Source organism: Lampris incognitus, chromosome 11, assembly GCF_029633865.1.
Source record: "Lampris incognitus isolate fLamInc1 chromosome 11, fLamInc1.hap2, whole genome shotgun sequence".
Taxonomy (NCBI): domain Eukaryota; kingdom Metazoa; phylum Chordata; class Actinopteri; order Lampriformes; family Lampridae; genus Lampris; species Lampris incognitus.
The window spans coordinates 13,894,200-13,917,246 of record NC_079221.1 but is presented as its reverse complement, the minus strand read 5'-3'; the positions used below and the strand labels follow the sequence as shown (position 1 = coordinate 13,917,246).

The window sequence follows — 23,047 nt, the reverse complement described above, 5'->3', positions numbered from 1 at the left end:
GAGACGGAGAGAGAGAGAGAGAGAGAGAATCCCAGAGGGGGAGGGGGGAGTTGGGGGGGGAATAACCAGGTTGTGCCCAGTTAAACCAGTTTACTACCAATTCATAACAGCTCATTTGGAAAACACCGCTCAAAAATGGATACGGAGTTCCGGCCAATCTGAAAAAATATTTATGCGTAAGAAATTTCATCACGAGGGCGACCCCGCAACCTCTACCCTCTTTAGGTTCAGAGCTCTGTGTGCGTGTGTGTGTGTATGTGTGGTTTTTTTCCACAATCGGCATCAAAATACATGAGATCAGCTCTCAGGCTTTGTTTGGCCCTGGCAAGGTTAGGCCAGCCTCATTCCAAATTTCCTGAGGGGGAGCGAGAGAAAAACGATTCCATGCAGATAAATCACTCGCATAGATCAAAAGACAAATCAGTGGCAAAGACAAAAGATGCTGACTCGCAGAGAACAATAGAGACGGGGAGACGTGGGTATCAGAGGAGCCGGCCCTAAGATCCCGGGCCCCCGCTCAATCAAACCTGCTAACAACGCTTTGCAGACTAGGTCAAACACACTCATCCTGGACTTTTTTTAAAGGCATGTCTAAACCGAACTGTTGCGATGTTCACGTTTCTTATTATACACACATATTCATTGGCGGGCAGAGTGACGGCTCAGATTTGCAGTTGTGTGGGGTTTTTGACTCGGCGAACACATGCTGTGGCTTTGATTTAATGGCTAACCTGAGAGTGGGAGACGTGCCAGTACTGCAAGAAAAATGTGAACGGGAAAAAAGAGATAGAAACTATTTGATATAGAGAGTTGGTGAGTTTGGTCCTAGTGTGTGTGTGTGTGTGTGTGTGTGTTTGTGTGCACGGCTATGTCAGTGTGTTTTGATGTATGCATCCAACAGGCCTCTATATGGCTCCGCATCTAAGACATGAAGACTGTCCCATGCAGCCCTTCACGCATCACAGCCCACAGTCTTCTATTAACTTTTTCAATATGAGCAATAAATAAATATATGGAATCCACGACTCTCTATCATCTGCCCCGTGGCTGCAGAGGATTGATGCGTTGCGGGGAAAAGGGCCCTTCAGGAAGTGGCGTTTAGGAGACATGAACCGGCGGTGGCCCTTATCAATATTACCTTCTCAACACTGGATCACTTTTACAACTCCATTCTCCTTTTAAAAGCCAATTTTCACAAAGGAGACGGTCATATGAAAAACAGCTTGTAACACATTTTATAATGTTGAACCCCCCCCCCCCCGAGTTAACGCTCGGAAAAACACTTCGCCATGCACCGTTGACACGCGCTGCCATGTTTGATCCCCTCCTCTGAGATTCATGTGTGATAGCAGATCAATTTAGATTAAGGTGATTTGAACGAGAGGGTGGAAGGCTTTTGGAGGGTTAGATTCGAGATGAATATCAAAGTTAATGTTGAAGATTCACTTATCAAATGAAACCATAGTTAATTTTTGAGATGTGCTTAAAGGAAACATCCATTTCTTTACAGCCTGGGTCTTATTTTCATCATTTTTGCTATTGTGCACATTGGTTACGATATAATTTCACTCAGCAATATAACAGACCACTGATGATATTGGACATTTCAGATAATAATAATAACTCATAACTTGGACTTTCATTTTCACTTCCAAATACGCGGTTTAGATAATTGGCTTAAATTGCACTTGATGAAACATGTCTGACACAGTTCAGTTGTCCCATAAGACAGCGCTGTAAAGCTGAGTCCAGCGGTGGTCCATGTCCAAAATCTACAAAATGAAGCCAAGGAGTAAAATGAAATCACAACTGATATGAATGATGGAAAAAACTATGAAAATAAGACCCAGGTTGTAAAAAAAAAAAACAAAAGGAAATTAACCTCTATACACTGAAAGGCAACGTCACTGCCCATCAAATCTGGACAAGTTGGAGGAAAGGCCCTACTGTCTGACTTTATTCAACCATCAAGGGTGGAAAGGAAGTCCATAAGGTCAAATGATCTACCGAACAGATTTTGGATGAAGATTTACGACCTCGTTCAGGTATCCCAAAGAAACACTTGCATCAGAGTGTGCCTGCGCCTGGGCCCGAGCATTGGTTAAAACTGACCCACACTTTCCGCCAATCTCCAATCTAAACAATTGAGATTTGATACCGCTGTTCTGCTCTGGACGGAGGGAAAAAACAAGACCGCTGCCACAACAAAGACAGGAAATCCAGCATAGATTCCCACTTTTCTCTTTCCTCTCTATACCTAACAATGCTGGTAATGAAGAGAGAACAGTGCCCGGAGCTGGCAGAGACACCTGCGACATATTTTCTCCCTCCTCCTCCTCCCTCCCTCCCTCCCTCCCCCCTCGACATTAAAGTCCTTCACAGAAATCAGAATTTAATAAATCACCTCAGAGCCTGACAGAGTTTATCTCCGGGGGTCGCCTCCACTGTGCAGAGACTTACAGACAGACAAAGCACGGCCCGATAAGATGTGAAATTAAATACAGTTAGCAGTTTGAGACAAAAGAGAGAGTGTCACACCAAGCTTTGCACGGCGTAAACGGCCGGCTGCTGGTCAGGGCACACAAACACACGCACACACACACATATGCACGCAATCGCACAAAATGCCAGAGCCGGCAGGGTGATTCATTCCAGGTTTCCTCTCACATTTAGCCTCATTTGCATCATCCACTGTCAACATATCGCCTCTCCCAGAAACGTTCAAGAGCTTTCATTAGACGCCCATGAGGATGACATCCTTTTTTAGCCGAACCCATCGTTATTAATCACTACAGCTCCGCTCCGATGTGGGCTCATCTCCATCACGAATCAAATGCTGTCGGGCCCGCATTCCCCTTCGCTCAACAGACATGGCCAACGCCAGCCATGAACTGCTGCTATGGGGACGAGCCGGGGTTCACGAGACATTTCGGACGCAGTACGTGGGCATTTAGCGCGCAGAGGACGTACAAGTGAGGGTTTATTTGACACGCGCAGCCAAAACCTCCGGTATCCTAATATAAGGAGCTCTCAGAGACATTAGCTTCAGTATTGAAGGAGCGCTTCTTCATACAAACATAGGTGGGCATCTCTGCCTGTCGTTACACGGAGGCTTGAATGTAATGTTTGAATATGATAGTAATCTTTTTTTCAAAATTTTTATTCCAAAAAATTTAGTGTCGAACACGTTGAGATATGACAAACTTGGGCTGTCCGACGGTGATTTTCCTCCTCGTCTTTGTACAGCGATGGGAATGTGCTCAAGGTTTCCATCAAGGGGTTTGGTAGGGTGTTTAACAAGCTTAAATAAATAAACTAAATAAACTAGACTGATTGACAAGTGCACTCAGCTCCTGCGCACACACTTCCTGCACCTGATTGGATGAACATGCTCCTCACTGGGCTGTCCTTGGTTCTTGTCTGGTTTTCAAACACGGCGGCCGTTTTGGCAAACTAAGTTTCACCTTGACTTGCCACCAAAATCAGTTTCTGAATAAATCTGAAGCAAGAAATAGGCTGTATAGTTGCTGAACTATGATCCATTTTAGATCCTGGATGCCTCGTTTAAACATTTGTTCAAGATGTTTGTAAGAGGCACAGGTTGCTAATTGGAAGCTGCTAATTTGCATGTTGTTGAGGTCTAGATTACTTAGTGATGCTAGCACAATGCACCATCTTCCGGAAACTGGATGCAACACTACTCAGAATGCGTTGCACGTCTGCATTGAAAATGAATAGGAAGTGTGTGGAAATTATGCATGGATGTATGAAGTGATGTCCCTGCGTGAACGTACAGGGCTCTAAGAAGCCATGAGCTTCGATGGGCTTCCTAGTACAAACATATGTGAGGATCTCTGACTGGCGTTGACACGGAGGCTTGATTGTTATGTTTGAATATGATTGTAATCCTTTTTTTTATTGTTATTATTTTGCCGTCGAGCATGTTGACATATGACAAACCTTGAGGATGTTGAGAGCAATCTTCTCCAACTCTTCTCTCCGCTGACCAGGCTGTCAGTCACGATCGTGACATTTCAATTGATAATTGTCACACAAATAATTGTGATTAACTTTTTTTTATGTCACTGCTATGGTATAAGCCTAAAAATAGTGTCATAATACACATGACCATTATGAAAACAAAGAGCTGTGGAGTGACAGACATTGGAACATATGAACAAATTAAATTTTTGTTTGGAAAATCCGCCAGCTCGGCCTCCCTTTGAGTGTTCGTGGGGTTGCAGTGCAGATGCGGTTTTAGAAATGCTCCATGGAAATGACAAAATCAACAAAACATCCACGATATCGCTGAACAGGTTTTACACTCGACTGGTGTTTTTTGTTGTTGTTTGTTTTTTTTTTACATAATTTATTGAAAATGTATGCAACAAGCCGGCAACGGAAACACATTTTGTTGAATGAATTCTATCCATGTTTACATGGAGCCTAATATTTCGCTTATAATCCGTTTAAAAACCCAAACAGAATAAAAATGTTTCATATATACACCTCAATCAGAATAAACAGGCCCAAAACAATTGATATTTCAATCATTTGCACATGGGTAGTTTAAACCTTTTCATAAACCGATCAAAAGAAAAGTTGTCCCACATAAACTATATTTTTCCCCCAATTACCCCACTATTCCGAGCCGGCCCGGTTGTTGCTCCACCCCCTCTGATGAGCCGGGGAGGGCTGCAAATTACCATATGCTTCCTCTGAAACATGTGGCGTCGCCAGCCGCTTCTTTTCACCTGACAGTGAGGAGTTTCGCCACGGGGGCGTAGCGCGTGGGAGGATCACGCTATCCCCCCCCAGTTCCCCCTCCCCTCGAATAGTCACCCGGTCTGACCAGAGGAGGTGCTATTGCAGCGACCAGAACACATACCCACATCCGGTTTCCCAACCCCAGACACGGCCAGCTATGTTTGTAGGGACGCCTGACCAAGATGGAGGTAACACGGGGATACGAACTGGCAATCCCCATGTTGGTAGGCAACGGAATAGACTGCCACGCCACCCGGATGGCCCCTTACCATGTAAACGATTTAACCTGATTGCTTTCTGGCTGCGTTCTTTCATGCCCTGCTGAGTCATTTCCGGTTGTTAACTGACATTTTATTTGTTTCTTGCTCTGCCTCCTTGCTTTTCAACTTTTAACAACTTTTAATTGATTTTATGGTTTGCCTGGGATTTTATCCCATGCCTGTACTATTTTATGGATTTTATCCCATCGATTCTTGCACAGACTTGATCGCACTTTTGTTTATACTTCCTCACTGAGCTTATTGTCTGATTTCTGGAACCCCCTATTATTGTTCAGCTCATGAACGGATTCTACTCTGCTCGACAGTGGCTAACTAACACTCAGACTGGGCTCTCCTGGCTTTGTTCCAGATCGCCGATCCCTGCATTTGTACTGTTAGTGGATTCTGCTGCTAGCTAGCACCGGCTTGTTTTTAGCCAAAGTAGCTAGCTAGTGCTCCAAGACAGAGACTTTAGCCAGGTCGTCTCTCTCTCGCCAAAGACTCCAGAATTCTCTTGCATGTGTCAGTCGTGGTCTGCCACTTGACAGACTGACATCCTTCTCCCTCACAAAAGTCAGTTTGAATCTGGATCAGATACAATGCCCTGTGAAGATTACCAGCTGCTCCAGAAGATGAACAGAAAGACTTTGAAAGAACTGAATGTTATTGGATGCCTAGACGGTAGGAAAATAAGAAATAATTCACCTATAATGTCACCTATTCAAACAAGTCCACAAAAATGTCCCACAGCTGTTCCGATTAAATGTGTCGGCACATGGGGGTCAGCCCTGTTCCCTCACCCTGTGGGTTAGCTATTGAATAGGTTAGCTATCAGTTAAGGTTAGTTTAAGGTAAGTATTGGGTTCAGGTTAGGGTTAGGTAGAGGTTAAGGTTAAGTCAGGTTAAGGTAGGTTAGGTTAAGTTAAGCTAAGTTCAATGTAATGGGGCTGAGGGAATATAGGCACGATCCTGACGCATGTAAACACCAGACTGTATTAGATCACATCCCATGTAAACAGCTGATCAATCGGAATGATTTCAGTAAGGAAGAAAAAAAGTGTGCAGGAACCGCAGCTAATGATGTCGTGAATGTTACATTACAGAGCAGGCATTTGGTCTGACTATATTGCACAACAATTCCAAGTTGGGTTTAAACAGACTGAAATAAAGCAGCAAAGGACTCACTGTAAGCAATTTGCAGTATAAATTTCCTAAGAGCTGGTCAACTCACTGCTGCAGCCATAGGGGAGACTCTGCTATATGAATGAAGAGACCCGTTGGTTCACACATAAGAGTGCTTTAATTCCCTTCAAATTTGGATGGAAACATATGATTGTGGAATCGAACCATTATGCAAAATGATAGCCGTTAGCTAAAATAATCGCGATCGGGTGATTATACAATAATTGCGACAGACCAGCTGACTGGGCGGCCTCCATTTACTCTCTGTTGCTCCAACCGATGCCTTCCTGCTGAGACAAAAGTGCCAAGGAGCCGTTGGCGGATCTGGCCCTACATGGGCCTTACTTGGTCCCACACTCCTCGCTCAAAGTACAAGTCTTCACCGAGAAAATGACGGGAATGACAGGAATGCCGGGTGCCATCATTCAGCTTGATAAGATTAAGAATATAAGAGTGCTGTTATGGCACTTTCCATAGTCAGCCTATCTGTGGTATGAGCCTGCTGGGGATTGTGGATCTATCATAACAATGTGCATTACAATGTAGCACTTTGTTGTTTAAAATGACCTGACCCTGAACCTCACAATGTTCAACATAAAATCATATGCTACAAATAGTGTCACAGAGGCCACATGGCCGTATGCAAGTATATTATCATCTGGCTGCAAGGAGCAGCTAAATGATTTGCAGCGTTAGGATGAAGTTTACCCAAAGCAGCAACACAACAAACATTAAAGATTAACTAAGCGCTATTAATAGAAGAGTAATGTGGACTTGTAATGTAATCTTACAGCCATGCAGACACACATGTCTGAGTTTGGTTTTGTCTAATCATGTACTTTAAACGGCCTTCCCTGGGACATCAGTTGAAATGCTGTCAGCCACACAACAGCAGTAACAGCGTCAGATAGCATAGCGTTTCTATGTCAAAGACAAATCACATAACTAAATGAGCGACAAACATGGAAATTCACTTGCTAACACACACACACACACACACACTCAAGGGCCTGGTTTCTGATAACTGTGCATGTCCTCACACAGAACTCATTGCTAGTCAGAATCAGAATCAGGAACACTTTGCCTAGCCCACAACACGAAGACAAAAACACATATCCAAAAACTACAAGAACTACAAGATCACATATAGCCAAACTAACACACATATATAAACCAAACAACAACAAAAAAATCACTGTCCAGGAGAACAAACACCAGCCAGGATGACAGTTGGAACTGCCGGTCTGCATGGGCTAGCAGTTAGCTTAGCCTGCCCCGCTTCCGCATCATGTCAGGCCTACCTCGGTGTTTCCTCTTTGGGTGCAGCCCCGGTCAGAGCTGTGGTCCTTGGGCCCCACAGGATGCAGCAGACCAGGCTCCCCCCGCCGATCCAAGACTAGCTCTCCCAGCCAGACACCTTCGACACACCTCCCCGCACTCCTCAAAACGAAACTATAAACACAGTCAAGGCTAGGCGAGGCCGCCGTCAGACCACCCTCAGTGTTGTCTGAACTGCCGGTCTGCATGGGCTAGCAGTTAGCTTAGCCTGCCCCGCTTCTGCATCCTGTCAGACCGCCCTCAGTGTTACCTCTCAGGGAACAGCTCCAGACAGGGCCGTGGTCCCTGGGCCCACAGGACACAGCAGACCGAGCTCTCCCAGCTGATCCAGCGCCAGCTCTCCCAGCCGATCCAGCTGGTACTAATCCAGCCACATTACAGCTGGTAGTGTAAGAGAATACCAGAGTAAGAAAGAAATAAAGATCCACTCCAAAAATAACAAGATCCTAACAACAGGTTGATTTGTTGTAAGAACGCTTTCCATTCTTGTTCAACATTTGTGTTATCTTTTTTTTTTTTTACTGTTGACACGGTAGTCGCTGAAAGGTTGTTCTCTCTGTCCTCCCTGTGCAGGCCAGTAAACTATTCAAAGAGGTGTTTGATGTCTGAAATCAGGTTGTATTTCTAGCATTGTCTCCCAGTCCTACTGTGGCATCTTAAAGGTCAGGAGTGAAAGGCCATTTGATAACTACAGAAAGACCTTTTGGCATTATTACATCGCCTTTCATCTCCTTTCCTGGGGAGGTTAAAACAAAGCATCGCATCCTTTGAAAGGGAGAGGATAAAATGGATCGCTTTGGAGCCTCCAGCCTTTTTTTCTTTTTTTCTTTTTTTTGTCACAAGGGGAAGTCTGGCATCCACCGTACAAGGAACAATCTAGTGGGATGTGTTGCAGAGAAAGAGGAGTTCTTCTCAAGCGGAATTAGCATATGTCCTCTAAACCGTCCACCGAACCTCTCCACAAGACCCCGCAATCCAATTGAGATATTATTACCCCTTTAACAGGGCATTAGAGGAAACATTCCAAACATGCATGCACACACACACACACACACACACACACACACAATGACACCTACCCCTGAATATTCTTTTCTTTAATAGTAACTTTGGGAGACAGGCCGCACCGGCGTGACACTTAACAGCCACTAGTCTGAGAAAAATGTTTTTGATATGCTTGTGTCATTTAATCATCCACATTCTGCCCAGGCTGTGCAGGACAATTTTGCAGGGTATTAACTCCCAACTAAACCCTGGCTTGTATCATTTGTGGGGCCAGTCAAGCAGGAGTCCCAGGAGGAGTAGACTTCCTCTCTTCACAGTCGTAGTAATCTCAGCTTGACTGGGCACGCACAAGTGTGCGTGGAGACACACATACAGACACACACACACCTACAGAGGAATCAGGAGATGTTTGGACCTATTAATGTAATTTTCTCTGACAATCGCGGTACTAAAGGGACGAGCCTATTCATCGTTTGGGTGATCAAGTGACGAAGACAACATGTCTGTTAGGAAACTGTCTGGTTTGTCCTGTAGATAGAGAACAGTGGAGAAGAAAATTGCTTCTTCTTTTTTTTTTCGCTCTCTCTCTCTCTCTCTCTCTCCCTTTCTTTCCACCCCAAAGTTGGAGATTGAGGAGCATTCGTAAAGATGTCACTTTAACGTGATCCATTTGGACAGCTCACGTTGTTTAATGGGGTAGGAAATTCATTTTTTTTTCTGCTGAGGAGCAGACATGGTGGATGATGTGATTCTATGCAAAATATATGAAGCCATTACTAGAAAAATGCATGGGTTTCAATAGTCGAAGCTGGTAAAAAAAAAAGTTTAAAAAAAAACCGGTATCTCACAAGGCACTGAGGCTATCCCTATTCTTTACCAGGCAGTTTTGCACACACACAATGTAAAAGACAGCAATGGCAACTCATGAAAAACCATTTTTGTTCCTTCACAAAAAACTAGGTCACCCTCTCATAATTGTCAATCATGCAATAAATCTCTCTGTGGCACAAATGAATACTGCATTGGAAATGAGACAAAGCTTATTGGCATGCTATGTCAGCTTGACTCAATTCATCCTCCTTTTCACACAAGGCCATTCATATGTGAAGTTGTGTGAGGGTTTGCACGACCCCCCCCCGTCTCTTTCTCTCTCACTCTCTCTCTGTCTCTCTCTCTCTTACTGTCTGTCTCACTGAACCTCATACACAAACACACACAAGCATACAGACATAAAAACACACCCCCCCCACACACACACACACACAAATTGATAGTTACACAGGGTTAATGTATGTGGACAGACTATTCCAGCCAAGGGGCCCTTTATTACCATAACTGTGCTTATGTCCATAGAGAACATGTCTCACAGTATTTTCTGCTCTAATGTGGAATTAGAAGGAAAACACGTACTAACTGTTACGACACACTGCTTCCACCACAATAACGCACGCATGGGTGGAGCGAGATTGCTTTAGCGCCTGCTTAGAGTGATTCCCATCCCGTCTAAATCACCCTCCTGTTAAACAAGGTTTGTTTGCATCCAATAGTCAGTTGCAGGGGTGTCCTTGTCCTAAAGTATAACTAATATCAGCGTTTCCAATGTACGACACTGAATTTCGCCGTGTCCCGACGTTCCGCTGACCTCGCCACAGACCTCGGCCACTTTCCCGCCACCTGATTGGCCGGCAGCGTCGGCTTTGACACGGCACTGAACCTCCGCAGAGGCTTGTGTCGCGTCTCCGAGGGCCCGACTGTCACTCTTTAAGAGGAGGGTAATAATATCCGGGCGCCACAGCAAGTGGTGGCACAGGCGATTTTAAAGAAACATCAGGGATACGGTGACATTTGAGTCTGCCAGGAGAGAAACACAAGTGCTGAAACCAATAAAGACTCCCACTGATATTCTCACCAGGTCCCAGAGAGAGAGAGAGAGGGGGGGAGGGACAGAGACAGAGAGAGAGAGCTGGAGAAAGACACAGAGAGAGACAGACAGACAGACAGACAGACACAGAGAGAAAGAGACAGACAGAAAGAGAGAGAAAGAAGGAGGGTGAGACTGAGAGAGAGAGAAAGGAGGGTGAGATTGAGGGTGAAGAGAAAAAGCCAGACAGACGGGCAAAGAGAGAGAGAGAGACAGAGAGAGGAGGGTGAGACTGAGGGAGCAAGAGAGAAAGCCAGACAGACGGGCAGAGAGATAGAGAGAGAGAGAGAGGAGGGTGAGATTGAGGGAGCAAGAGAGAAAGCCAGACAGACGGGGTGAGAGAGAGCGAGAGAGAGAGAGAGAGAGAGAGAGAGAGAGAGAGAGAGAGAGAGAGAGAGAGAGAGAGAGAGAGAGAGAGCGAGAGCGATGTCAGTGTTAGATGAAAATGTGTTGACCCGGTGATATTGATACCCCTCTCATAACTTCTACAGGTGTGCTTTACTGTGGAGGAGCAGCTTTGGGCGTGGTTGTCTCTATGGGAAACAGCCCCGGATAGCAGACCTTATCATTTTACAGTCCATCACCCTGACCACTTTGTTCATTTTGAAAGGCTGACAATTGAAATTATTTTGCGTTGATAAAAATTCCAGATAAAAGCTAAGTCCGACGAATGCCGCGCAGAGCCGTGCCTCCTCTGTGTTCACAGTAGAGATGGCAGGAAATTGCTGAAGGACGACCACTGCAAAACTGAGTTTCGCTCTTCATCAAAAACACATGTGGCTTTCTGGTATTGTGAATGGCACAAAATGGGGCGTTATTCCAAATACAAATTCCTTATCTTTCCTGTGTTTTCATAAATACCTAGTTGACAGATAGCCAGTATAAACTGACAATTCGTGTCATCAGATTTTAGATTGTGTATAAACAGAATAATCCAAACCGGTAACGCACAGAGGAAAAAGAGGAAACCTTGAACATAACACACAAGATAAATGAATAAAACGTGACTTTGACTCTGGTTTTGCCTCCATCATCTGCACTTTCTATCTGAACTACTGGTGTAACCCCAATGGCAGTTATGGTTTCAAAAATATTTAAACATCCATTTAAATTTCAATCTGATTTAACAGTCTGACACATATATGTATATATTTATATTTATGTGTTGTCAAACATGTAGTAAATCTGTGACGTTCTGGAAACAAACAGTGATTGGCCTGTACGGCACCTCGCTGTAATCCCATTTAAACACGGTGTCAGCCGTAATTCAACACACCGAATCACAGAGACTTGAATAAACCGCTTGTGGTCTCTGAGTGAATTCAGTCTTCACGTAAACCATTTTGCAGGGTCATTTCTTGTCTTTTTTTTCCTCTTTTATTCTCTCTCTCTCTTCTCTCTCTCTGGAAGGTATTGACTGAGCAGACGCTTTGAGCGGCCACAGAATGTGCTGCTGGTTTCAAGTGTCATTAGCTTCAGGCCTTTTCCAGCGAGCGGCAGGTAAAGATGAGATAACAGCCGGCTCTTTAATACATCCTGACGGATGTGTGGAAGTCGGAGCTGCGTTCGTCTGGAGAAGAGAGAGGGGACACCAATGTCATTTCCTCCCCCAGTTTCATCTCCGCCATGTACCCGACAATAATAAGGGATATGTCTGCTGGTAAATGACAGCTACAAATATAACTGTTTGCTTAAAGGTGATGTCAATTGCAATAATTTGACACTTCAATAGAAAGCTTCTTTTCAGTAAAATTCCTGTGCAGGTGATTGAATGTGTAGATGTGTGTTGGTGCGCAAGTCTAACTTGTTGCAAGATGCAATGAATAAAGTTGAATGTTGGATGTTTGAGCTGTCAGGTGCATGAATACTTTCTTTCTCTTGGTTTTTTTTTTCCATGTTTTTTTTCACATTTTAACAAGTTTAGAGTAATAGGTGTTTAAATAACTACTTTTCCAGCTGTCGCCTGCTATTAAAAGACAGCATCACCAGCTCTCAGAGCATTGCTGCAGCAAACCTGTGTAAGGTGAAATCTTTCAAATTAGTTTTGTACGGGCCAAATTTTCTCTTTCCCCGTTTAAATTGGGAAATAGCACCGGAGTCATGGCCCGTCTCTCAAAACATGTTCCCCGTATTTATACTCGGACAGAGAGAGAGCACTTTAATAAAGTTTTAAGACATTACTTCATTGAAATTCCCAAAGTACAATGGTCTTTTTGTTGGGTGACATTCCTTTCTTATTATACTCCAATTATTAAGGAGGAGCCTGCTGTAATGGGCTGAGAGCTCTGAAAACACTGATGCTAGAGGAATAACATCAGCCTGTTTACTCAGGAGAAGATTCATCCCTGATAGCCTCAGCGAAAAAATGAAGGAGGGGGGAGAAGGAAAGAGAGGAGGGGAAAAAAAAAAAGCAAGTGGAGGAAATTTGTAGAATCCCATCTGAGATTGCCTTCCCTGATGGATTCCTTTTCCTGTCAGCTCAGAGCAGAAATGAAGCCGGGGAAAATTAACTCCTGATACAGCTACGCCGAATTAAACAGAGAAGAAGGGGGGGGGGGCTCTACATACTTTTTAAGGATTCCGGCCTTGTCATTTTCAATTTTCTGCTCTTTGGACATGCTTGTATCCTGATTCCCCAACATCTATTCGCCATATCAATCCTAATTAGACAATCTGGGCTCACCAAGGATGGGAGCGCAGTTATTTGCATAATTTAATCATAAATACTCAGTGATACATATTTCCAAATGCATTTGTACAATTATCTTTTCATCCTTGGGGCAAAAGTATTAATATGATTAGGCAATAATTCTTTAAAAAGGGGGAGAAAATAGGAAACCAGCAAGTGTGCACTCTTTTTAAACTCCAGCTTTGGGCTATATGAAAAATTAATTAATTTCTGAGGAAAATCAATTTCTCTACGTGACCATATTAGACAGAGCCGGGCGAGGACCCGCATTCCTTCTCCAATCAGAAAATCTCATCTGCTCCCTCGAACTTCTGTCAGTAGCGTTTAGCATCCCAGTACGAGCTCCGGCGACTTGCTCCATGGCCCTTAAATGTGCTGTAATGTGAAGGAGCCCGCCTGGGTGGAGCAGCTACACCGAGAATCGGCCTGAGAAAAGATGGACTTTGAAAAAAAATCCAAACCAAAATGACCAAAAAAATCCATCACCAGAATCTGGTGTGAAGCCATCAAACCAAATCATTGGTAACAAATCTCTTTTAATATGCTTAATAATTCATACTGAAAGATCAATTTTAAACCTGCTAAATCCTGTTGTCCATAAAACTCCTCTGTAATGTCTCTGTCATGGTTGGTTAACAAATTGAAATGTATATTGACCAGAGGAGAAAGACACCGCCTTGATGGATGATTTTAGCAAAATTAGCAAGTTTGAAGTATCAACAAAAATAAAAAATAAAAATGCAGTTGTGACTGTCCTGCTGATGCCCATCTGAGGAAAGATTGCAAATAGGGCAGTGAGTTGGAGGGAAATGAACAACACAGGCCTCAACAGCATGCAGATATTCATCTCAGTCATCCGTCTATCTCCCGTCAGACAGGAGGACACTAAATTGGACTGGCTTCTGCTGCAAATATTCAGAGCGTTCAATATTCTATAAATCCATAAATTGAATTAACAAACCGATCCTCTGTAATATTCTCTACAGTTTTTACAACATCTGTTGAAGTTTTAATGCGAGCAATGAGAAAATAATGATGTCATCTTGAGAAAAGAACAAACTAAAACTAGCTTCCTGTTTTGTAAAGTGTTGGATGCCAGTATTATTCTAATTCTTTTGTTTTTTTCCCCCTCGCTTGTTCCAGCTGAATAAATTGCACATCAATAAAGCATTTGCGATTTTCAAGGAGCCTCCATTTGTTTGCTGAAGACACCTTGCCGCCATCTGCCAACTGCACAGTTGATTTGAGCACATGTACTGTACCTAATCAAATTTAGCAGAGCCCCTCTGACGGATTATACACGTAAAAGGGAGAACTTCAAATGCCTCCCCCCTCTTTTTTTTAATTCAATACAGAAACAAAATGCAGTATAAATGCCAATTTGACTTTCAAGAAAGTACTTGAATAAATTTGGGTTTTTAAAGAGGATTTTTTTTTGTCTCTCATGCTTGCGCTCTCTCTCTTTCTCTCTCTCTTTCTCTCTCTCTCTCTCTCTCTCTCTCTCTCTCTCTCTCTCTCTCTCTCTCTCTCTCTCGCTCTCTCTCTCTCTCTAATCAGGCATCTGTCACTCTGTTTTTGAAGTTATTATCGCCCAGGCTCCCTCTTGGATGCGGTTGCTGGGTGACGGGTATCTTAGCATCCACTCTGACTGGGAATGATTTGAATGGAATCCAGAAATCTCCCCTGAGTACCTGTAAACACATCCGTGCCTTGTAGAAAACAAATATATTATAAAGAGAGCTCAGCGAAGAAGAGAGCGAAAGAGAGAGAGACAAGCTGGCACCCCTCCGTGGCAGCTCACACTGAGCGCTAAACTAAACAATTACCATTATTTGCAAATATGTGTGTTTAGGCATAAACGCTCTGAAACGAGAACAAGGGCGGAGGGCGTCCCTCTGAACGCCCCGTGTCACATGAGGATCAATTAGAGATCAGAGTTCCCACTCTTTTTAGGAAATCGTTTTCCAGGATTTTATCTTAGATATCCATGCCAGGCGTTGCCGACAGAAGGTTGTACTGTTCGGTAAGGACGATCAGTGGACATCTCAGCAGTCTCTAAATGGACCGTGTGACTGAACACACTGATGTCACATCTTCATAGATAAGAAATACATGATCTCAACTGAAAACTACACCAAAAATATACCGTCTCTGTGAGTAAAAATACAATTTTATAACCTAACTTTACAATTTCCCATGGCGTCAATAATATTTCCAGGACTTTTTGATCAATTTCATCATTTTCCAAGTGTTTTCCAGGACTGGAAAAAGAAATCTACAAAATGTCCAGGTTTGCCAGGACACATGGGAACCCGGATTCTGAATATATCGCTGGACTGAAAACTGCTCCACTATGACCCATCGCTCCAAGTGTTTCGGAGATATCTCTTTAGTTCTTTTTTGACAGAAACAAGAAGGAAATCTATCGGAGAAGGTTACCGTTGGCGGTGGTGGGTCCTCGATACTGGGACGTGTGCTTTAACCTTCATGGATAGACAATGATTGTCAATTAACTTTCCTGCATTTCTGGGCCTTGGTGGCGGAGAGCCCAGCCCCTCTGCAAAGCAGCCCGACCAGAGATATGCGATATCTCTGCACCCCCCCCACCCCCCCCACCCATGTTATAATAACCTTTCACAGAGTTCAAGTGTCACAAGGCAATAAGAACGTTCCCCGTCTCACCGCGGGGAAAATGAAAAGGAAAACAAGTAGCTGGGACCAGAGGGCTCCTGGAGGGCTCGTTGGAGGGCCAGAGTCATAATGTAGGGGAGATTACTGAGGCCGGCCGGTGTGGGAGCGAGGGCCGTGGACACCGCTAATCTGACCCCAACGTCCTTAAGTAGGTAAAGAATGAATATATCCCCTGCTAGCATCTCTACAAATGAACAATAGTACGACTAATGTGTCCTTTATAAGTCCAATGTTTGAAAAATTCGGTTTTAGATGCACCTCCCAGGAAAGAAAAAGAAAAAAAGAGGAAATCTGCAACCTAGCAAGTTATATATATATATATATATATATATATATATATAAAAAAAAGCAAAAATAGAAAACTATTGCTGGGGCGAAGTGGAAGTGGAGGTATGAGACTAGATATGTTGTGGGATTGTGGTTGTGGTGATATAACTTACACTACCGTTCAAAAGTTTGGGATCACCCAAACAATTTTGTGTTTTCCATGAAAAGTCACACTTATTCACCACCATATGTTGTGAAATGAATAGAAAATAGAGTCAAGACATTGACAAGGTTAGAAATAATGATTTGTATTTGAAATAATATTTTTTTTACATCAAACTTTGCTTTCGTCAAAGAATCCTCCATTTGCAGCAATTACAGCATTGCAGACCTTTGGCATTCTAGCTGTTAATTTGTTGAGGTAATCTGGAGAAATTGCACCCCACGCTTCCAGAAGCAGCTCCCACAAGTTGGATTGGTTGGATGGGCACTTCTTTGAGCAGATTGAGTTTCTGGAGCATCACATTTGTGGGGTCAATTAAACGCTCAAAATGGCCAGAAAAAGAGAACTTTCATCTGAAACTCGACAGTCTATTCTTGTTCTTAGAAATGAAGGCTATTCCATGCGAGAAATTGCTAAGAAATTGAAGATTTCCTACACCGGTGTGTACTACTCCCTTCAGAGGACAGCACAAACAGGCTCTAACAGGTACTATTTAATGAAGATGCCAGTTGGGGACCTGTGAGGCGTCTGTTTCTCAAACTAGAGACTCTAATGTACTTATCTTCTTGCTCAGTTGTGCAACGCGGCCTCCCACTTCTTTTTCTACTCTGGTTAGAGCCTGTTTGTGCTGTCCTCTGAAGGGAGTAGTACACACCGATGTAGGAAATCTTCAATTTCTTAGCAATTTCTCGCATGGAATAGCCTTCATTTCTAAGAACAAGAATAGACTGTCGAGTTTCAGATGAAAGTTCTCTTTTTCTGGCCATTTTGAGCGTTTAATTGACCCCACAAATGTGATGCTCCAGAAACTCAATCTGCTCAAAGAAGTGCCCATCCAACCAATCCAACTTGTGGGAGCTGCTTCTGGAAGCGTGGGGTGCAATTTCTCCAGATTACCTCAACAAATTAACAGCTAGAATGCCAAAGGTCTGCAATGCTGTAATTGCTGCAAATGGAGGATTCTTTGACGAAAGCAAAGTTTGATGTAAAAAAAATATTATTTCAAATACAAATCATTATTTCTAACCTTGTCAATGTCTTGACTCTATTTTCTATTCATTTCACAACATATGGTGGTGAATAAGTGTGAATTTTCATGGAAAACACAAAATTGTTTGGGTGATCCCAAAATTTTGAACGGTAGTGTAAATGTTGTCATTCCCTGGTCTTAAAGGCTGCATTACAGTAATGTGAGGCCATTTTCTGAACTTATTCCACTGTTTTAGTGAAATGAACAATATATGTCTCTACCTGCTTGGTCATCATGTCCACATTACCAATGATCATTTATCAACATGTTCTGCTGTGTGAATATCTTATGAAAGCACCAATAGTCATCCACTCAATATCACCACATTATTAATATCGAGGTATTCTCCCAAAAATATCATGATATTTGGATTTTGTCAATATCGCCGTACCCTAACTATTGATCCACTTAAAAAAATAAATAAAGGCACTCTGCACTAAAAAAGCGTTATCCTAAGTAAGCATAGCAGGGAACAATTTGAGCGGTGGCAGGTATTGTCTGCATCAAAAACTGAAACAGCAGGATCAGGCGGTGTTCTGCGAACGCCATTCACATTCACACTGTGTGTAAAATGAGAGTAGTGTTGTTTTAACACAATGCACCCCGAGAGGGAAGAAACGGCATGTGAGATAGTGAGACCCATTGTGCGGCAGCATTATGCACCTCATTGTTATCATTCCACCACTGTATAAAAAGAATAAAATGACATTGTGGTAATGGGGGGATGAAAAGCTAAACTATCTGAGGCAGCAGACCGCTGTTGTGTAACCTGAGCGGGTTAACTGGTTCTCTGCAATCCTGTTTCTCTGTCTAACAATGAGGTGGTGCAAAACGGAACATGGACTTCAGAGAAGGGGTAGGGGTGTGGGGGCGGGGGGTGGTCTCATTTTGGCCTACGGGACGACCCGTACGGTCCTCCTGTTTACCTCGGCCGGCCATTTTTGTCAACAGCAATTCAACGACGGATGCTTTAAAAGCACACATCCCAGCAAATAATATTAACTCTTCTTTGAAAGTAGCGGGAGAGTCTTATCCAGTGGATGCCTCGGTGCTCCATGATGTAATTCTACAAATGGGGCAGGCAGGCAGGCAGGCAGGCAGGCGGGAAGGCAGGCAGGCCGGGTCTGAGTGATTGATTTCAGCCCAACACTGGGAGAACCTGTCTGCTTTCAGAGACAATTACAGTCCTCTCCATGTGCCCGTAATAGCCCAGCACTTTAGCGTCATTAAAGCGACGCGAGGCACTGCATTATCCTTTAACCTCACCACTGGCCAGCCCCCCACCCCCTCCTCCTCCACCACCACCACCACCCTCCATTGACAACCTGGGGAGTTCAACCACACACTCTGTCAACCTGGAGCACACACAGCAAGCTGGAGAGGAGAAACACTCCACCGTACACACACACACACACACACACACACACACACCACACACACACTATCTCTGTAGGAAGGAAGTGAGGGGGTGGAGGTTGTGTGTGTGTGGGGGGGGGGGGTTAGCTACCTTCATGCTTTATGTAAATGCTGCTTAAGAGGAAAGGTGCACAGGTGAGTGGTTTAGACAATCGCCACTGGAATGAAAATTATGAGGCTGCAGGTTAGTGATGAGCCGTATTGACGTGTGTGTTTGTGTGTGTGTGTGTGTGTGTGTGTGTGAGAGAGAGAGAAAAGACAGAGATGACTGTGATTGTGAGGAAGCAGAAATAGAATTACATGTAAATCTCTTTTTACTGAACTAGGCTGGTAGTGTATCAGAAAGAGAGAGAGGAAGTTGGCTTTAGGACATTTTATCTTAGTGATCGACAAATCTGTTTTTTAAATAGTTGTACGTTCTTCATTGCTTGTTTTTTTTTATGTTGCCTTGGTTATTTGCTTAGGGAGTTTCCTGAACAAGCTTGCTAGTGTGCTTTGCAGATAAGGAAATTACCGTTACATGACTATATATATATATATACATATAAATCTGAAGGGAGTTTAACCATGCAAGGATGTCTGTGCAGTAAAGGCAATCTCCTCTCTGTTTGCAAACTTATTTGGTCTGCTGGTTTTTGAACGTTTGTATGCATGTACATTACAGTGGTGCGCTTGAAACGCCACACAGATTAAAGACGGGGAAAAAAAAGTCAAATAATATGTTACCCTAAAGCTGCTTTACCTGACCTGATGGTGTGACTATTACATTTTTTATTACTTTTCTCCGTGATGCAAGTCTGTCCACCGTATTTGCATTTTCAGGTCATTTCTAGATAGGAGATCAATAGGCAATCAATCACTGTTAGAGATAAGATGGTAAATTTGACCAGGCTGAACCTTTCGTATGAGACTGAGCAATACATCAAAGCAACAGGACACTGAAGATGGCATTTAATCAAATATTGATCTCCACTTTAATCAACTCCATAAAAACCTGCCTTAAGATTAGTAAATGCAATATCCAAGGATAAGACGCCAGCGTTCACTATTTATTCCACTGTTCCACAGTCCCGTTTTTCCATATTGAGTTGTCGAAATTTAATTTCGTGTCCGATTATTATTTCTTCTATTTACTTTAACACTGTCTATTTCACAGTAGCCAGTATTTAACAGCCTATTGTGAATGTCAAGGCTGCAATCTCGTCATGTAATGTCCCGTCTGCCGGGCAACATTTGAAAGGAAAACACATCCGTTTGACTCATAACGACTTGCGTGTTCTCGTTTTAATCATCTGCATTTTTCCTTGTTTACATGTTGACAATTCAGGCCATCGTAATTGAGATTACATTGTCCCGGTGGCAAGGGCACAACTGTGAGGAATGAGCCACTTCTTTTTCAAAGGGGTTCAAAACACACAGTGCAATCTACGAGTTGCCCGAAACCAGAATGGAAACAAGATGACAGGTTCTGCTTTGGGGCTCCGGCTAGTTAGAAATGACCTTTGGAAAGGTGGATTCACCTGGCCTTCATTTAACCCTTTAACACCCATATGAGATGTCGTGGGCCGGCTGGTAAAGCTACAATAAGTTTAGAAAAACTTTTCTCAACTATTTTTTTTTAAATTCTCTTGACGATGCGCACTCACCAAAATGTAGTCGGACAGACCACCACAGACCCTTTATGTTGGGGATGTTTTGCTACAGCTGGATAAGTTTGACACACACACACAGACACACACACACACACATACACACAAGTCATATTTATAAGCAAACATCAGACGCTGCTTGTTATTAACACGGTCCCATCTCCCCAAACAGCCACTTGCGCAGAAACGAAAAATGTCTCCCCCTCTCTTGCTGGTGTGCCTTTACGCACGACCCGGCGGCGTCAATTTAAACCGACATTTCAACAGCGCATACACACGCACACACGCACGCGCACACGCACGGACGGACGCCGCGCACACTCACCTGGCGTTGGTGCAGTCGTTGTAGAGGGTCTCGAAGTCCTTCCTGGAGATGAGTTTGCAGCGGTTGACGCCGGGCTGGATGGCGCCGAGCCCGCGCAGGATGCGGACCTGCTCCACGTTGCACACCACCGGCGTGATTTCCAGCCGCTTCAGCTTGGTGTAGACGGTGTGCAGCCCCCCCACCAGGTGCTTCAGAAACAGGTCGAAGGCTTGCGGGAGGCAGATGAGCTCGCAGCCGTCCACGGTGAACGACGCCACTTTGGCCCCCCGCAGCTCCACCATCTTACACTCGTTGTTCTGCGGGGTGTTTTCAACAGGCGACGGGGTGGAGTACACCGGCTTGCCCGGCAGACTCCCGCCGGTCGGAGTCGGGATGCCCGGGCTGCCGGTGGCCAGCAGCTCCGATCGGAACAGGTTCTGTCCGGGAGGCGCCAGCGACGGAGACGGGGAAGAGGTGGCGGACGGAGGCGACGTGGTGACGGAGGGAGTGGATATCGGAGGCGGCGGCGGAGGGACCAGAGGAGTTGGTGGGATCAAAGCAGCCGGTACGGCCATGGTCACCTACACACAACACGGAGGGGAAAGAGGAGCCGATTTTAAAGTTCAAAGTAGAAAAAGGAGAAAAAAAAAGAAAAGAAAAAAAAAACCAAAAAAAAAAAAAAACACAAACAAACCCCAGTCCTGGGAAAAGTATACGTCTGCCGGCAAAACCCCAGCAAAATGAGAGAATCCACGGGAGTTTGCTCCTCTGCTGAGTTGGGGAGTAAAACAAGCGGAGCGGAGGGAGGCGCGGGCTGTGATCAAAGATAGGAGCAGGAATGACAGGAGCGAAATGAGCTGAAAAGTGCAGCTCCGCTCCGTGGATGAGTTGTTGTTGTCACACGGCGCAGAGGGGGCGGAGCCAGGGGGACACTGCTGCCTCCACGCGCACCCGCCGTGCGGCCGCACGGCGAACACGCCGCGTGTCCGTCAGCGCCAAGTTTCGGAGGCTTCGGGGGTGAATCACAGACCGTATGGAGGGAGACCGGGACATGATCCGGATCATGCTGTTGGAACCAACCACGTTTATTTAAGCAACCAAGCCGCTGTAATTGTGAAAGGGGGTATTTCTGATGGGCTTGGAGGTGTTCGTCGGCCGCACACAACACCTGCTGCCCACGTGCTGAAACGTCAATCAATCAGTCAGTTGGGTAGGAAGTTTGTCGGTGTCAAAATTAAAAACACACAGTGCAAAAGACAACCCAAGCACACAGTAAGAGCAGCACAGAGGTTCAGAGTAGAGGAGGTCCGCTTCTCTAAGTGAGTTTGTGCAAAATTGCACATATGCAGAAAAGCAGGTGTGAAGAGAGAAAGACTAATAAGTGAAAATAGCGACGATCTCTTTTGTGTGATGACAAAGCTGATGGCCGGTGGAACAAAGGGAGCCTGATCCTGTTCAGTTTTAGTCTCGGGGTCCTGCATGGTTACCTGAGGCCACCAGGTCAAACCTAACGAGCACGTCGAGGATTCGTCTCAAGATTAAACCGTGTAAACTTTTGAACCGCTATTCTGACTATTATTGTTGTTTAGCAACCGGGTGGACAATAGGCCGCAGATGACAATTTGAAGAACAGTTTTCATAATTATGGTTCAAACGCTGTCAGACGGTTTAATCTGAGTAACATTTGTGTTCAGCTCTTTCCTATTTCCTGCTGCTGGTCGCCTTTACACCATTGTTTTAAAACGTATGAAGTAAGCAGGTGAAGGGATCAAACAATGGAGTCCTCCATGACTACCGAGTTAAATAAAGGTTTGGCAAAACACAACGTACCGTTTCTGAACTGGCACCGACTGAGGACATAAACGTTTATACGTCTAGACTCCTTCTCCCTCTTTTATTATTGCTTTGACCACAACTGCAGTCAGGCCCGGCTTCACAACTCGCTGCAGAGTTTCTGATGATGGAAAACGGATTCACCAAATTAACACCCTCCACACCTCCAACCTATGAAATGTAAAAAAAAGACATTTACAGTTTTCACAACGGTTTACACACGTTTTCTGAATCTTTGGCTCAGTTTCTCCAAACTCTAAAACACAAAACCCACAAGCACAAAACTCTACAAATCTCTGGCAAATACAAACGCTGCATTCAAAACTGTTTTATCTCTTTTCCAAAATAGCTTTTTGCATCAAAATGACACACACTCAAATATTTAAATATATTTCTACCAACCGACAACACACTGATGTGCTCCACACCAAACACTACTGTGACTATCTCGTCAGTAGGTTTATGCCGTTTG

General features: G+C 44.2%; 1 protein-coding gene across 3 annotated transcripts in view; it reads right to left on the bottom strand.

The window, feature by feature from the left end:
* The window catches only part of dachd (dachshund d), a 152,296-nt gene extending 130,546 nt beyond the window's left edge, over positions 1–21,750 (bottom strand). For all 3 annotated transcript variants that reach the window (XM_056289223.1, XM_056289222.1, XM_056289224.1), the window contains exons 1-2: positions 21,437–21,750; positions 20,764–21,323 (exon numbers count right to left, since the gene is read on the bottom strand). In XM_056289223.1, the coding sequence (XP_056145198.1) occupies positions 20,764–21,317 (554 nt within the window). In that variant the 5' untranslated portion in view covers positions 21,318–21,323; positions 21,437–21,750. The remainder of the gene's footprint in view (positions 1–20,763; positions 21,324–21,436) is intronic.
* Between the last annotated feature and the right edge of the window lie 1,297 nt (positions 21,751–23,047).